General features: G+C 48.2%; 1 protein-coding gene across 1 annotated transcript; it reads right to left on the reverse strand.

Annotated features, from left to right (window-relative positions):
* Positions 1-10,694: 10,694 nt before the first annotated feature.
* Positions 10,695-14,875, reverse strand: TIMM17B (translocase of inner mitochondrial membrane 17B). Its single transcript, XM_027054109.2, has 6 exons — positions 14,720-14,875; positions 13,750-13,849; positions 12,288-12,351; positions 11,364-11,492; positions 11,167-11,277; positions 10,695-11,070 (listed from the first exon to the last, which is right to left on the reverse strand). The coding sequence occupies exons 1-6, from the start codon at positions 14,743-14,745 to the stop codon at positions 10,982-10,984; spliced, it is 519 nt and encodes a 172-aa protein (XP_026909910.1). The 5' UTR covers positions 14,746-14,875; the 3' UTR covers positions 10,695-10,981.
* Positions 14,876-14,914: the final 39 nt, after the last annotated feature.

Raw genomic sequence — 14,914 nt, forward strand, 5'->3', positions numbered from 1 at the left:
AATGTATTTAATACTACTGAAATGTATACTTAAAAATGGTAAAGATGGTAGTTTGATGTTATGTGTATTTCACCACAATAAAACAAACAAAACTTACATGAATTTCTTCATCAGTTTTGTCTTTGTGTCCCTGAGGATTGTTTTGTTTAGTTTCATCTGCCCAGAGTCAGGAGAGTTTTTATTCCTGGCCCATGATCAGTGACGATTGGCCTTTGGCGAAAATCTGGAGACACAGTTACACAAGCACCATCCTTATGGTGCATTGCAATTCTTGTGGGATCTTCTCAGTCTAAAACTGCCTCCTCCTGGCCATATACCTGCTTCCTTCATGTTTTCTCAGTGAAATGTCAACACCTATGTTTATCTCTCTAACTGGCATAATTTCACCAGGGAGATTTCAGAATTGCAGTAACCAAACTTTTGCTATGAAAAAGATAATTGATTTGATGGATACCTTAGAACCGAAAGGGCAGAAATCCATATGAAGAGATGGTTTGTTTCATTTATCTAAGAGAGAGATCATTTTGTTTAATAAAGGATACGTCCTTCTCTTCATTTCTGTATTTGGGAATTACAAAGTGCCGACTTTCGAGGCACCTGGAAGGCTCAGTCAGTTAAACGTCCGACTCTTGATTTTGGCTCAGGGCATGATCTCATGGTTCGTGGGATTGAGCCCCACATCATGCTCTGTGCTGACAGTGTGAAGCCTGCTTGTGATTCTCTCTTTCCCTGTCTCTCTCTGCCCCTCCCCTGATCATGTGCGCACTCTGTCTCTCAAAATAAATAAATACATACATACATACATATTTTAAAATTCTTCTTTATTTTTTAAATGTTTATTTATTTTTGAGACATGGGGCTCAAACTCACAAACCATGAGATCATACCCTGAGCCAAATTCACATGCTTAATTGACTGAACCACCCAGGCGCCCCTAAAAATTCCTCTTAAAAAAAAAGTGCTGACTTTTTAATAGTATGCCTCAGTGACATTGTCAAGGGCCTGATTTATTGTTTAAATCAGCTGTAATAACTCTCTTTGCAGTATGTTTATGTCAAATTGTATTTTCTTGCAGCCAAAAGTCTTCCCCTCTGCTTTCTGAGGGAACATGACTAGCTTTTTACAGTGTTCATTTCATGTTCATCTGAAGCCACTATGGGAACCCTTATCAAAATGGACAAACCAATGAAGGAAATTCTACATAGCTTGCCATTATTTGAGATAACCATAAGAAGACTGGAGGTTGGCAAACATACTTCATGATATTAGCCACAGTAGCAGAGAGAAATTGGCCTTGACACTGAACTAACATTGATGGGGTAAGTTTAAGGGTCTTGCTGAGATGGTCCCCTTGAATGTCATACTTCCAATGAGACAATCATGGCAAAGAATGTAAAGGTAGGACATGGATAGGAACCAAAGACTTGAGGCCCCTTTGAACACCTCCAAAGTGGCTATGAGCACATTCTGGCTGTGATTTATCTTCCAGGTGAACTGACCCTTTCATCGCCAGGGAGCTTTTGCTGTAAGGGTAGTAATTATCACCCATAATCTTCAGAAAAAGTAGAGAGACCTAATAGAATTCTAAAAGTAAAAGTGGGGCGCCTGGGTGGCTCAGTCAATGAAGCATGACTTTGGTTCAGGTCATGATCTCAAGATTTGTGAGTTTGAGCCCCGCATTGGGCTCTCAGCTGTCAGCACACAGCTTGCTTCGAATCTTCTGTCCCACTCTCTCTCTCTGCCCCTTCCCCGCTAGCTCAGTCAGTGGAGCATGTGATTCTTCATCTACGTCGGAGTTGTGAGTTCAACCCCTATGTTGGGTGTAGAGATTACTTAAAAATAACAACAAAAAAAAATCTTTAAAAGTAGGAGCAACAGAAAACAAACTGATGGTTGTATGGTTGCCAGAGGGGAAGAGGATGGGCAAAAAGGGGTGGAGGGGAGAGGGACATACAGGCTGACAGTTATGGAATGAAAAAGTCATGGGGATGCAAGGCACAGCATAGGGAATATAGTCAATGGTACTGCAATGGCATTGTATGGTGGCAGGTGTTCAGCATAGCATAACATACGGAGATGTTGAATCACCATGAATCACTATGTACACCTGAAACTAGTATAACATTGTGTGCCAACTATACTTCAAAAAAAAAAATCTGGGGCACCTGGGTGGCGGAGTCAGTTAAACATCTGACTCTTGATCTCAGCTCAGGTCACCATCTCTCGGTTCCTGAGTTCGAGCCCTGGGTCGGGCTCTGTGCTGATAATGAGGAGCCTGTTGGGATTCTCTCTCTCCTCTTTCTCTCTGCCCCTCCCCTGTTCACGTTGTCTCTCTCTCTCAAAAATAAATAAACATTAAAGAATAAACCTCTGTGTTTCTTTAAAAAAAAAAAAAAAGTAACAGGGTGAGAATAAAGGAGATCATCCTGAGAGATACTTTAGTTGGATACTAGAGGGCGTCATGGTACAATAATAGTCAAGATCCACAGTGGAATAAAAAGAAAAAAAGGAGTGCTGTAGAAATCAGAAAGTTAATCTTGTTTCATCACCTTGGGGACAAGCTCTGCACCTCTGCAGTCATCAGCTTCTGGAGAATTCCTAAGAATCCTGTTTAATGCCTATTAATATGTCTTTTTCAACAAGTTTGAGGGAGATTTGCCCTCTGATTATGCCGGCTTTGTTCTGGTGGATATTTTGAATTTTTTTAAAAGTAATCTCTACACCTAATGTGGGGCTCAAACTCAAAACTTTGAGATCAAGAGTTGCATGCTCTTCTGACTGAGCCAGCCACACGCCCCTACATGGATTTAAAAAAAATTTTTTTTCCATTTATTTATTTTTGAGAAACAGAGTGAGACAAAGTGTGAGTGGGGGAGGGGCAGACAGAGAGGGAGACACAGAATCTGAAGCAGGCTCCAGGCTCTGAGCTGTCAGCACAGAGCCTGAAGCAGAGCTTGAACCCACAAACTGTGAGATCATGACCTGAGCTGAAGTCGGACGCTCAACGGACTGAGCCACCCAGGCGCCCCCCTACATGGATATTTTGTAAATGCAGCTCGAACCTGTTAGGGAGACATCTAGAGGCATCAAATGAATTTCTAGTGGTATGAAGTTAAATTGGCCTGTAATAGGGTAGAATCCAGAATTCCAAGTAAAATTACAAAACACATGGGCTGGTCTGTTATTAACTCAGAAATAATTAACAAGAGATGGTCCCCAGAGGGGATAGATAGATCTTATTGCCATCAGTTTTGAGGGGTTACAGAGAGGGAGGGAGGCAAACCATAAGAGATTCTTAAATACTGAGAACAAACTGAGGGTTGATGGGGGATGGGGGAGAGCGGAAAGTGGGTGATGGGCATTGAGGAAGGCACCTGTTGGGATGAGCACTGTCAAACAAATTTATTTGACAATAAATTATATTTAATTAAAAAAAAGAAGCGTGTTGACTTTTTACATTTTTAAAAACTTCTTTTAAAAATAAAATTTTTTGAGAGAGAGTGGAGGAGCGGTAGAGAGAGAGAGGGAGAGAGAGAGAATCCCAAACAGGTTCCGCACTGTCAGTGCAGAGCCTGGCCCCGGGCTCTTGGTTGTTTTCTCAGACCATGGCTACTACTCTGAATGTGATTTCTCTCTCAGGCACACACACTCATCCACCTGACAAAAATTTCATAGCTATTGTGTCGTTTTGTTTTTTTTTTTTTGATGTTTATTTTTGAAAGAGAGAGACAGAATGCAAGCAGGAGAGGGGCAGAGAGGGAGGGAGACACAGAATCCAAAGCAGGCTCCGGGCTCTGAGCTGTCAGCACAGAGCCGGATGCGGGGCTCGAACTCACAAACTGCGAGATCATGACCTGAGCTGAAGTCCGACGCCCAACAGACTGAGCCTCCCAGGCGCTCCATTCATAGCTATTGTTTTAAATATCTCCAAAGTGGGGCACCCGGGTGGCTCAGTCGGTTGAGGATCCAACTTTGGCCTGGGTCATGTTCTCACAGTCTGTGAGTTCAAGTCCCGTGTTGGGCTCTGGGCTGACAGCCCAGAGCCTGGAGCCTGCTTCAGATTCTGAGCCTCCCTCTCTCTCTCTGCCCCTCCCCTGCTGATGCTGTCTCTGTCTGTCTCTTAAAAATAAGTAAACATTAAAGAAATTTAAATACCTCTGAAGGTAGATTTCTTTCTTATAGGTCCCTTCTGGTACTAACATTTCCCTCAAAAAACTAATCTCAACCCCTGGTCCTGTAAAAATTGGACACTGACTTCACAGAATGCTTCTGCTGAGGTCATTATAACCCTATCAGCAAGAACTAGACCATCAGGAATGGGAACTAGCCTTGGGACATTTTGTTCTTTTCAGAGACTCCAGCCTGTTGGGCTGCTATGTTTAACTCCACTCAAGCAATCTTTTCCTCTTGGGGCGCCTGCATGGCTCAGTTGGTTAAGCATCTTGACTTGATTTTGGCTGGGGTCATGATCTCAAATTCTAGTGAGACTAAAAGTAAAAGCCTCTGGGGCACCTGGGCGGCTCAGTCGGTTAAGTATCTGACTTGGGTTCAGGTCATGATCTCACAGTTCGTGAGTTCGAGCCCTGCATTGGGTGAGCTTGAGCCCCACATCGGTTGAGCACCGTTTCTCTCTCCCTGTTTCTTTCTCTGCCCCTCGTGGGATTCTCTCTCTCTCTCTTCCGCTCCCTCTGTCTCTGCCCCTGGCTCACTTGCGCCCTCTCTCTCTCAAAAGAAAAGAAAAAGCCGCCTGGCTCCTTAGAGACCAGCTGGACTTTGGGACATGTTTCCATGGCTTGAGTTTGGTCATCTAGGCCCCTGTCTCCCAAGGTTTATTGTGAAGACTAATCATTATCTTGTTTCTGGTAACTGCTTGTGCATTTGGCGTATGTATCCTGTCCAGAGTGTTAAATGGCAACTGTGCAGCCCTTGTCACCTCAGGGGATCCAACACAAACACATCTAACACAAATCCAAATCCTGTAATGTCTTTCCTAACACCCTTAACTGAGATGCTCATGGTTCCCCATGGTGTGTGTATTCTCCCTTGTTGCAATGAGCTAATACACCCAGCTTTGTTTAATCATTGGTGTGCTCCTGGTGGTCTTTGGCTGAAGTCTAAGAACATTATTTACTTAAAAAATCCAAGAGAATCTTCTAAAAAGACTTCTAGACCTAATAAGAAAAGTAAGGTGACCAGAAATAAAATCAAATGTGAAACTGAATAGCCTTCCCTTATAGACATTAAAACATTTTTCAATGTAATAGAAAAGGACATTGTTCCTCATGATAAGAAAATCCATCAACTTCCTGGGAATGCCTTGAGCGAGAAAAGTAAGAACTCTACACATTTTTACAGAAGAAAAAAAAATGGTCTGAAAGAATGGAAAGAGATATCGTGTTCCAGGCATGAAGAATCAACACTGGAGAAATGGATCCCCGAATTAATCTATATATTCAATTTAACACCAGTAGAATCCCTTTTCATCTCCTAAATCATGAAATATTTTCAAATGGACAATAATCTGCAGAAGATATTGATACAATGGATGCCTGGGAACTCTCATCATTTTCTCATTTGCCTCAATTTTTTTTCTTTAAAAAACAAAATATTTTGGGGCACCTGGCTCAGTTAAGCGTCCAACTCCTGATTTCGGGTCAGGTCATGATCTCACAGTTTATGAGATCTGCACTGACAGCAAGGAGCCTGCTTGGGATTCTCTCTCTCTCTGCCCCTCCCCTGTTTGCTCTCTCTCAAAATAAATAAACTTAAAAAGAAACAAACAAAATATTTCCGCTCCAGCTGAAACCTGTCCCTCCACCCAATTCAATCCTCCCCTCATCCTCTGAGGTAAGTGCAATTCTGAGTTTATTACAGATCATTTCCTTGCATCTTTTTATTCTTTTATTATATAATTAGGGATCCATGAACTGCATGTATTGTTTGCATGTGTTTAAAACAAATATCATACTCTACATAGCAGTCTTTGACTTTCCTTCTTCTGTCTCATACTGTAAGCTTGAGAATGATCCATGTTGATACACGTCTCTAGTTCGAATTTAACTCTTTAGTGAGATATACATACATAAAAGTCAATGTTAGAAGAGTCCAATCTGATGAATATTTTTTTTTATTTTTGAGAGAGAGAGAGCACGCATGCAAGAGAGAGCAGGGTAGGGGCTCCTGGGTGGCTCAGTCAGTTGAGTGTCCAACTTTGGCTCAGGTCATGATCTCATGGTTTGTGGGTTCAAGCCCTGCGTTGGGCTCTGTGCTGACAGCTCAGAGCCTGGAACCTGCTTTGCATTTTGTGTGTGTCTCTCTCTCTGTTCCTCCTCTGCTCACACTCTCTCACTCGAAAATAAATAAACATTAAAAAATTTTAAAAAAGAGAGAGAGAGGAAGAGAGAGAATCCCAAGCAGTCTCTTCAGTCAGCGCAGAGCCCGACTCGGGGCTTGAGCACACAAAACCGTGAGATCATGACATGAGTCAAGATCACGAGTCAGAGGCTTAACTGACTGAGCCACCCAGGTGCCCCATGAATGTTCTTAAACTGAATGCACATGATCATCTAAGATGACTGTGAATGCCCAAGATTGCCGCCAACTTCATCTCCACGGAGTCACTGAGATTACTGAGATTATTACTTTAACAAAGGGAGTTCAGAAATTGTTACGATGGCCTGTGAAAACCTTCAAATGACACCTGTCATGACTGATAATTATGTGTTGGAAATTAGGGTGCAAAACACATGTTGGAAACTCTAAGTGCTATAAATAAGGATATAAATAAATGCCAGCTTTGCCACTTTCAAGTCAGTGTGACCATGGGTGAGTTGCTTTACCTCTTCGTGCGTTCGGTTTCTCCCTATGTATAATGAGGGTAACAAAAGGAAGGTTTCTCTGTCCCCTCAGAAGGGATTGTCGGCCCATCCTTCCTCTTCCACATGTTCGCAGGTAATTTGATGACACTGCAGATTCTCTAGAGGTGGCTCCCATTGTCCGCTGCAGAGGTTGGCCCCAAATGGGCTCCTTGACACCATCTGAGCTTTGCTCTCTAAAGGTGTATCCGCAGGGGAAGCTGCCCTCCCACCCACTTCAATGACGTGGGGTGCTGGGGGCTGGGGCTGGTAGAGCTGCCCTGCCCAGTCAGGCCCTGTTCTCTGATTGCCACTAAGAAAACAAAGCAGGGGCACCTGGATGGCACAGTCGATTAAGCATCTGACTTTGGCTCAGGTCATGATCTCGAGGTTCATGAGTTCAAGCCCCGCGATCGGGCTCTATGCTGGTGGTACAGAGCCTGCTTCGGAGTCTCTCTCTCCCCCTCTGCCCCTTCCTCACTTGTACTCTCTCTCTCTCTCAAAATAAATAAGTAAACTTAAAAAAAAAAAAGAAAACAAAGGAAATAAGAACACTCAGACCAGCACCCCCAGACGCAGGATAAGGTGTATGTGTCCAACTCTCGTCTCTCTTGCTTTCTCTCTGCCTTTCTCTGCTCTTTTCTCTCACTGCTTTGTTTTGTTCTCTCTCTGCCCATTTTCAACCCCTGCCCCCTGCACTGACTCTCCTAATCTTTATGTCTATCTCCCCACTTACACTCTTTTCCCATCATTTTCACTTGTCATACTGTTTTTCTTTCTTGATATCTCTCTGTATCTCTCTCTTTTGAAGTCTCTGTAAATTCTGCCTTCTCTTTGTCTCACTACCTTTCTCTGTGTCTGTCCTTTTCTATTTTCTTTGGGTCTAATTTCCCCATGTCTGTCTCCCCATCCTCTCAGGGTCTCTGCCTTAGACAGTGATTCCTTACCCCACTGTCATGGCTGGACCCCCTCGTACTTCCCTGATTCTGTCCATCTTTCTAACTCTTCTTGTCCACCAAATATTTCCCCCCACCGCCTGCCCCATGCACATCAGTGGGTGGCAAAACCAGGGGCCACAGGGCGTGTGGGAGCCACCAGCCATGGATGGTGGCAGAGAAATGGGGGAGGAGGGCTGAGAGGCAGCTGAAAGCATATGGAGGGTGACTTGGGGCTAAGGGGGTGGGAGTGGGGGGATCAGGATAAGAAGATAGGAAGGAAGAACTTGAGGCATGAAATCTTCGTTGGAAGCAGATGGGATTAGAGATGAGAGTGAGAGACAGCCAGAGGGAGGAAGGGGTACCTTTCTGCTTCTGAGGCCCCTCAGCCAGAGGGTTATGGGAGGGGGACCTGATAGCCCTTCAGCGCAGCTCGCAACTACAACGGCTGCCTCACCTTTCCTGCGGTTCCTTCCATCTAGTGCTGACGGTCTTCCCACATCCCTACCTGCATTTCTGACCCTCACATAGCATCTTACAGTTTGTCTCTGCCTTTTCTCCTCTCTTTTCCCATATCTTCTGTATGTCCCTCTCTGCCTCCATCTTTTTCTACCTCTCCATTGGTGTCTCTGTCTCCCAACGTGTATGTCTCTAGGCTTCTATTTCTCTCTGTTCATCTCTCTGTTTGTCTGCCTCTCACCTTCTCCACCTATTGCCTTTTCTTGGTCTCTGTAGTCCCTCCCGATGGAAACCGCCCAGGATCTGCACCCGTATTCCCTTCTCTGGGAAAGAGAAGCTGTCTGTGGGCCCAGACCCGACCTGGCCGTTGCCCCGTGGCCGGCTCCAGCTCCGGAGACCTGGGTGACTCTGGGGGCCCCGGGACCAGCTACGAGTCCAGGGGCTCCGCGGATGCCAGGCCCCCATAGAGGCCTGATACCGCCCAGAGCCACTCTCACCCAAAGCCCTGAGCCTCGGTTGCTAAGCCCAGTCCTCCGCTACGAAAGACAGCACTGGCCTGGCCCCCGCAGCCAGCGGCCCGAGGAGCCAGAGCAGAAAGGCCTGAAGGTCGCCACAAACTGTGCTGAGGTCCTGCAAATCCGGCTGCCTTCCAGGTCCAGAGACAGTGAACAGAGTCCCGGGGTTGGGAGAGGAGGGCAGAGCGCCTGGGAGTTTGGAAGAATCTGAAGGGGAGGGATCTTAAGGAGAGGGGTGGGGCCTCAAGGTGGGAAGAGGTTCGGTCTAGAGGTTGAAGAACTGCAGGTGTAAGGTGCCTATAGCAGCGGAACCCACTTGGAGGGAACCAAGGAGATACAGTAGGGACGGGGCCTCAGAGGAGCCAGAGCTGATACATAAGGCAGGTAGGTCCTGCACGAGCCTTAGAGGACAGGGATGGAAGAGAAGGAGCCAGGGCCTGGAGGGACAGGTCTGTGGATACCACGGCCACATGAGTGGGGTGGACGGGAAAGGCTGGGAGGTGTTAGTGGGGCAGTGTTTGATAGGGGCTGGATGGGGTCTGGTAATACGAGGCAGGCGGGTGGCACCTGGTGGTGAAGGAAGAAGGGTCTTGCGTGGAAGTGGCAAGACCAAAGAGGCCCAGAAAGGACCACAGCCTGGGATACCCTGGGCCTGATGGGCACCTGGGCCGTAAAGGTTGTGTGTGCCACTGTTGCTGATATGCCTGCTCGTGGAGCTTTGAGTTTGAGGCCAGGGCCCTGCGAGGGCTGTGTGCATAGTGCTGGTGGTCCACCCTCACCTTGCTTCCCGGGAGGTCTTCAGCCTGGTGGCTGCAAAATGTCTGCCACTGAGGCACTCAAGCAGGCAGTGTTGCAGTTCTGCTACCATTGAGGCCTTGAAGTCACTGGGAGGTCAGGGACTCTGTACTTTCGCCCCAAGGAAGCAATTTTGGATAAGAACATAACCTCTTTTTAATGGCTTGCACAGAAAAGACCGTTCTTAGGTCTCCCATGAGGCCATTGGTACCCCAGTGGTGACGATATTTGTCTCGTATGTAGGGGTCTGCCTGGAAGAAACAGTGTTTGGGGCTAAAGTCCATCCAGAAAAATTTCTTTCCCATAACCACCTCCCACCCCAATATGAAAACTTTCTGGTTATTTTATGGTTGCCCTTAAAAAAATTACAGGGGCACTGGGTGGCTCAGTCGGATAAGTTTCCGACTTTGGCCCAGGTCATGATCTCACAGTTCGTGAGCTGGAGCCCCACATCAGGCTCTGTGCTGACAGCTCAGAGCCTGGAGCCTGCTTCCCAGATTCTGTGTCTCCTCCTCTCTCTGTTCCTCCCCCACTCACGCTCTGTCTCTCTCTCTCAAAAATAAACATTAAAAAAATTACAACACAGACCATCATGGAGCACAAGTAACTCTGTGATACAGAAGAGACTGACACAGGGCATCTTCCTCAAGAAAGCTGGGTCTCTCGGACACCTACTTCCATCCCAGGTTCACAGGCCACACCGAGGGAGACTACCTTCATAAATGGGTTGACTGGTATCCAGAAAGCCAGAATTTATTGTGAGGCCAGATTTTCCAGCCTTGGCAATGGGGGCATGGGAAGGAGGGGCCAGGGTATTGGTGTGCATGTGAGGGTAAGGGGTACAAGATGCAGTACTATACCCCGCCCCCCAGCAATCCTTCTGTTCACTCACTTCTTTCCCAAGCCTATTGCCCTGTTTGCTTATGATTCATCACCAGGCCCCCACATACCCTTATTCACGTACCTATTCATATCTTGATTCATTCCCCCTCCTGCTCATTCATCCCACAAATATTTAGTAGAGCGCCACTCTCTGTGGGATTCCAAATCCTACAGCTTCTGAGTCCCTGGAAGAGGGCTCTGTCCCTTGTCCTTAAGGAGGGGCTCCCATGGGTGACCCAAGGAATACATACACAGGCATTTCAAAACTGGCTTTAAATACTCATCAGGGCGCCACGAAAAGGGGATGGGGTGAGAACTTGTTACATGTGAGTATGGGGTTGGGGTGCCCTGAGAGAGAAGGGGACCCATCCGTCAGGGCAGCTGGGGTGCCCCACCCCCACCCTGGGACAAGGAGGCAGAGTAGAAGCCCTCTCTGGAGGGTCCCAGGGCCAACTGGGAGCCAGCCCTCCCTTCGAGGTAGATCATCTGGGAGGGAACGGAGGAGGGGCTCCCATGGTGGTGATGAGAGGCAGTCACTTCCTCAGTGGTACTGCTGATAGCTGTGATAGCCTGGGGCTGGGGTACCCTCCTTAGGGGGCAGCTGGCTGGGGTCCTCCAGGAACGGGGGTGCTGGAGAGGATAGAATCAGGTAAGAGTGAGAAGCAGTGCACAGGCAGAGCAGAGCATTCTGCCCCTCTCCCTGATCAGCATGCGCCAGGTACTCACCATTGCGGAACTGCTGGGCAGTGTAGCGAGTGAGGAGGATGCCAACACCCTCTATGAGGGCCAGCAGGATGCCCCCCATCATTGCTGAGCCCACCATGGCCAATGGGCCACCTGGGAGAGTGAAGAGGCAGGGAGAAAAAGGTGAGGGCAGGCGGAACAGGGAGGAAGGGGCTGGGGCCGGGGGCCGGGGCACTCACTGCGGGCAGCCAGCACAGCCCCAGTCAGTGCTCCACTGGTGATGGAGTTCCAGGGATCTTCCTTGCCCCGCAGCCGCACCAGGCCACAGTCGATGGTGGAGAACAGGCCCCCCCACACGGCAAAGCTACCTGCAGGGAGACCAAGGCCTGATTAATGTTCCTGAGGAATCCCAAGAATCCACAGCACAGGGTCTGGGGACCTCCAAGGCCTGAATGCTCTGGCAATGAAAGGGGAGAAAAACCCAAACACAAAGGCAGATGAGTAAACTCCTACAGGATATTCCCCCTCTGCCATCATGACTGCTCCTTCTTCAAGTGACCCCTAATCGTCAGCAACATTCCCTTTACATTTGTAGGGGTCTAAAGTGTTTGGAAGCAAATTTTTCTTCTCTATGACTTTTAAGAGAACCACTTTGATCTTCCTAACCATCACACAGAGTTGGGAATTCTGATCTTGGTTTAAGGGAGAAGAAAACAGGTTAGGAAAACCAGTTAATATGATAGTTAAAAGCCTTACTATGTGCCAGGACCTGTTCTAGGCACAGCACGTTATTTGACTTCTGAAGTCTTAAATTCGTTCATATTATTCAAGTGCTTAGCAAAGCAACCGGCACTCAGCAAGTACTACGTAAACTACAGAAATTATGAAACAACTTAGGTGGTTATTGCTATCATCATCCCCATGTTACAGATGAGGTTTGGAGAGGTTAAGCCATGAGCCCAAAGTCATACATCAGGGAAAATCCAGGGACTGGATTTAAACTCCAGAATTCACATTCTCACCCCCTCCAAAACATCACTGACCCAGAAATCCCCAGGTAGAGTTGGGGCTGGAATCTGTACTCCAAATTTGCAGTCTAGACCCAAAGGAGCAACCACCCCCAACTTGGCATCACATCTCTTATGTCTCTCCAAGCCTCTCACCTCCAATCTGGGGGGCTCGGATCCTCACAGCGTTGACACTACCTCTCAATCGGTGCCGTATTCCCTGGGAAAAGTGAGGAGTTGGGGAGTCAGAATAGGGATGAGGTCCCTGGCACACAGGGTTTCTAGCTTTTAAGAGAGGGAGAGTGATGGATTAGGGGTATCAGGAGTAGAGATGTGGAGAAGTGGCCAAGAACTAGGAGGCTGGGGAGCACTCTAATATGGGTGTCCTCAGACCAGCGCTGGGAAGTTCTCATTTGTTCAATGATTACTAGCACCTGTGTGCCAGGCACCATGCTGTATGCAGGGATAGTGAATGAGACAGACCTTAGCCCCTGCCCCCTCAGAACTCACGTTATAGTGGGAGACAGATCCCTAGCAGAGGTACAGATAAACAAGATGCTTTAGACAGCAATACATACTCTAGAGGAAAGAGGATCAAGAAATATGATAGGGGTGCCTGGGTGGCTCAGTTGGTTGAGCACCCGACTTCAGTTCAGGTCATGATTTCATGGTTTGTGCGTTCGAGCCCCGCGTCAGGCTCTGTGCTGACAGCTCAGAGCCTGGAGCCTGCTTCGGACTCTGACTCCCTCTTTCTCTGCCCCTCCCCAGCTTGCACTCTCTCTCTCTCAGAAATAAATAAAACATTAAAATTTTTTTAAAAAAAGGAGATACGATGACAACTGAGGGGTTAGGAAAGGACTCCAAAGGAGGGGGCATTTGTGCTGAGGTTTTGAGGATGAGAACAGGAAACTTGGGCAAGGATCCAGGAAAGAGTCCCAGGAGTTGAGGGGAGGGATAGGACTAGATATGTAAATTGCAGGGACCTAGGCAAATGGATGGCCTTTAAAGCCATGAAATTTGAGAAGATCTCGGGAGAGGGTGGTCAGAGAACGAGAGAGAACTGATTAGGTTAAATTAAAAGCATTTTCAGGGTGCCTGGCTGGCTTGGTCAGTAGAGCACGCAGTGCTCAATCTGAGGGTGGGTCATGAGTTCGAGCCCCATGCTGGGCATTAAGCCTACTTAAAATAAATGAATGAATGAATGAATGAATGAATAAATAAATAAAAGCATTTTCTTAACTTTAAGGCTGTCCTTCTCCTGCCAGTTAAACTCCTGTCACTTCCCCGTACAGGTTTCTGACCCAGAATCCGCCTCTGGGTAAAATCTTTCTGGCTTTGCACAGTTAGAATTTGGTAATGATCGTTTTGACAGTGCAGCATTTCTACAGAGGAGCTCCAGTTGGGTTGGGGGGAGAAGGGGTGGTGTTGAGGGATATGGGGCCCTGTCTGCAGTTCTCCCCAAATCACATATCCTGGAGCCAGGCAGGGCACACAGTAGGTGGGCAGGCACCATAACGAGTAAGTGCATACGACTGGCAGCTCCAAGCAGTTTTCAGAGCAATATCGCGTGTGGGCAGGGAAGGACCCCCTGCACCACCCACGGAAGGCCACAACTCACGACAGGGGCGTTGCGGAAGCCCTTGATGGCCTGGAAAACTCCGCCGCCGATGACGCCCATAGTGAAGGCTCCACCGCAATCGTCCACAATTCGCCATGGGCTGCAAGCCAGAAGGGGAAGATGGGGTTAAGTGAGCCCCTCGACCCCCGCCAGGTCACATGGACTCTTTCCAACTGGGAGAAACCAAGTCACCCGAATGAGAAGCAGCACTTCAGATAATGAGATTATTTTCCCCCTCATTTATGCAAGAAATGGTGCAAAAGGGGAAAAGTATTAGTCTTTGCCCTGTCTTCACCTCCCCCTATAGCCAACTAAGGAATCTGCCAACTGCTTTACTACCATCAAAAGATTAAGTGAACTCATACAAGCAGAGTGGGCGCGTGTAAATCAGCGTTACGTGTTAATTTGCTAATGTTATTAAAGCGGGAAATGGTCTCACCCCCGTCTCCGACGATGAGCACGTCCAACCAAACCCCGCCTCCTTCCCTCCTTTTTTTTTTTTTAACCGGCTGCAGCTGGTAAAAACCAAGAGCGGACCGTGGGGAGGATCCAGCTTGTCCACAATAGGCTCACCCAGGCCCCGCCCCCAACAACTCAAGAGACGGGGGAAAAGCCACGCGTGGCAACCCTGGGGATTTCCGCTCGACACCGCGCCACCCCTCGGCCGGAATGGACTCGGCCCGCGTGTCTCTTTTAGTTAACAAAGAGGGACTGGGGAAATACGGAGGCGAGGGAAACGTGGAGTGGTTGGTCCTGCACGGCATCTTCTCCAGGCACATGCCTGTGGCTCCTCTTAACGGAGCCCGCGTGGGAGGAACGAAACTGGGGGAGCGGAAGGATACCACAAATGTCTCAAGAGTCTCCCGAGTCTGGGATGTGGCGCGGTGGGGCCAGCACCTCTCCCGCCCGCCTCCCCCAGCTGGCCGTGGCGCCGCGGCAACAGTCCCCAGGCCTGTGCCCATCGCCGTACCAAGGCTCCCGAGCGTACTCCTCCATGGCGCCGGCGTCCGGCCGCACAGTCTGGCTAACACCTGGCCCGCCCACGCCCCCACTGTAAACGCACACAGGCGCCCAAGCTTGCCACCTATTCCAAGACAGCGATTGGGTCGCTTTGCCGCTCGTCACGACAGGGTCGCACTGTCATTGGCCACCCAGGTTTGCGTCA

The sequence above is a fragment of the Acinonyx jubatus genome, chromosome X (assembly GCF_027475565.1).
Source record: "Acinonyx jubatus isolate Ajub_Pintada_27869175 chromosome X, VMU_Ajub_asm_v1.0, whole genome shotgun sequence".
Lineage (NCBI taxonomy): Eukaryota > Metazoa > Chordata > Mammalia > Carnivora > Felidae > Acinonyx > Acinonyx jubatus.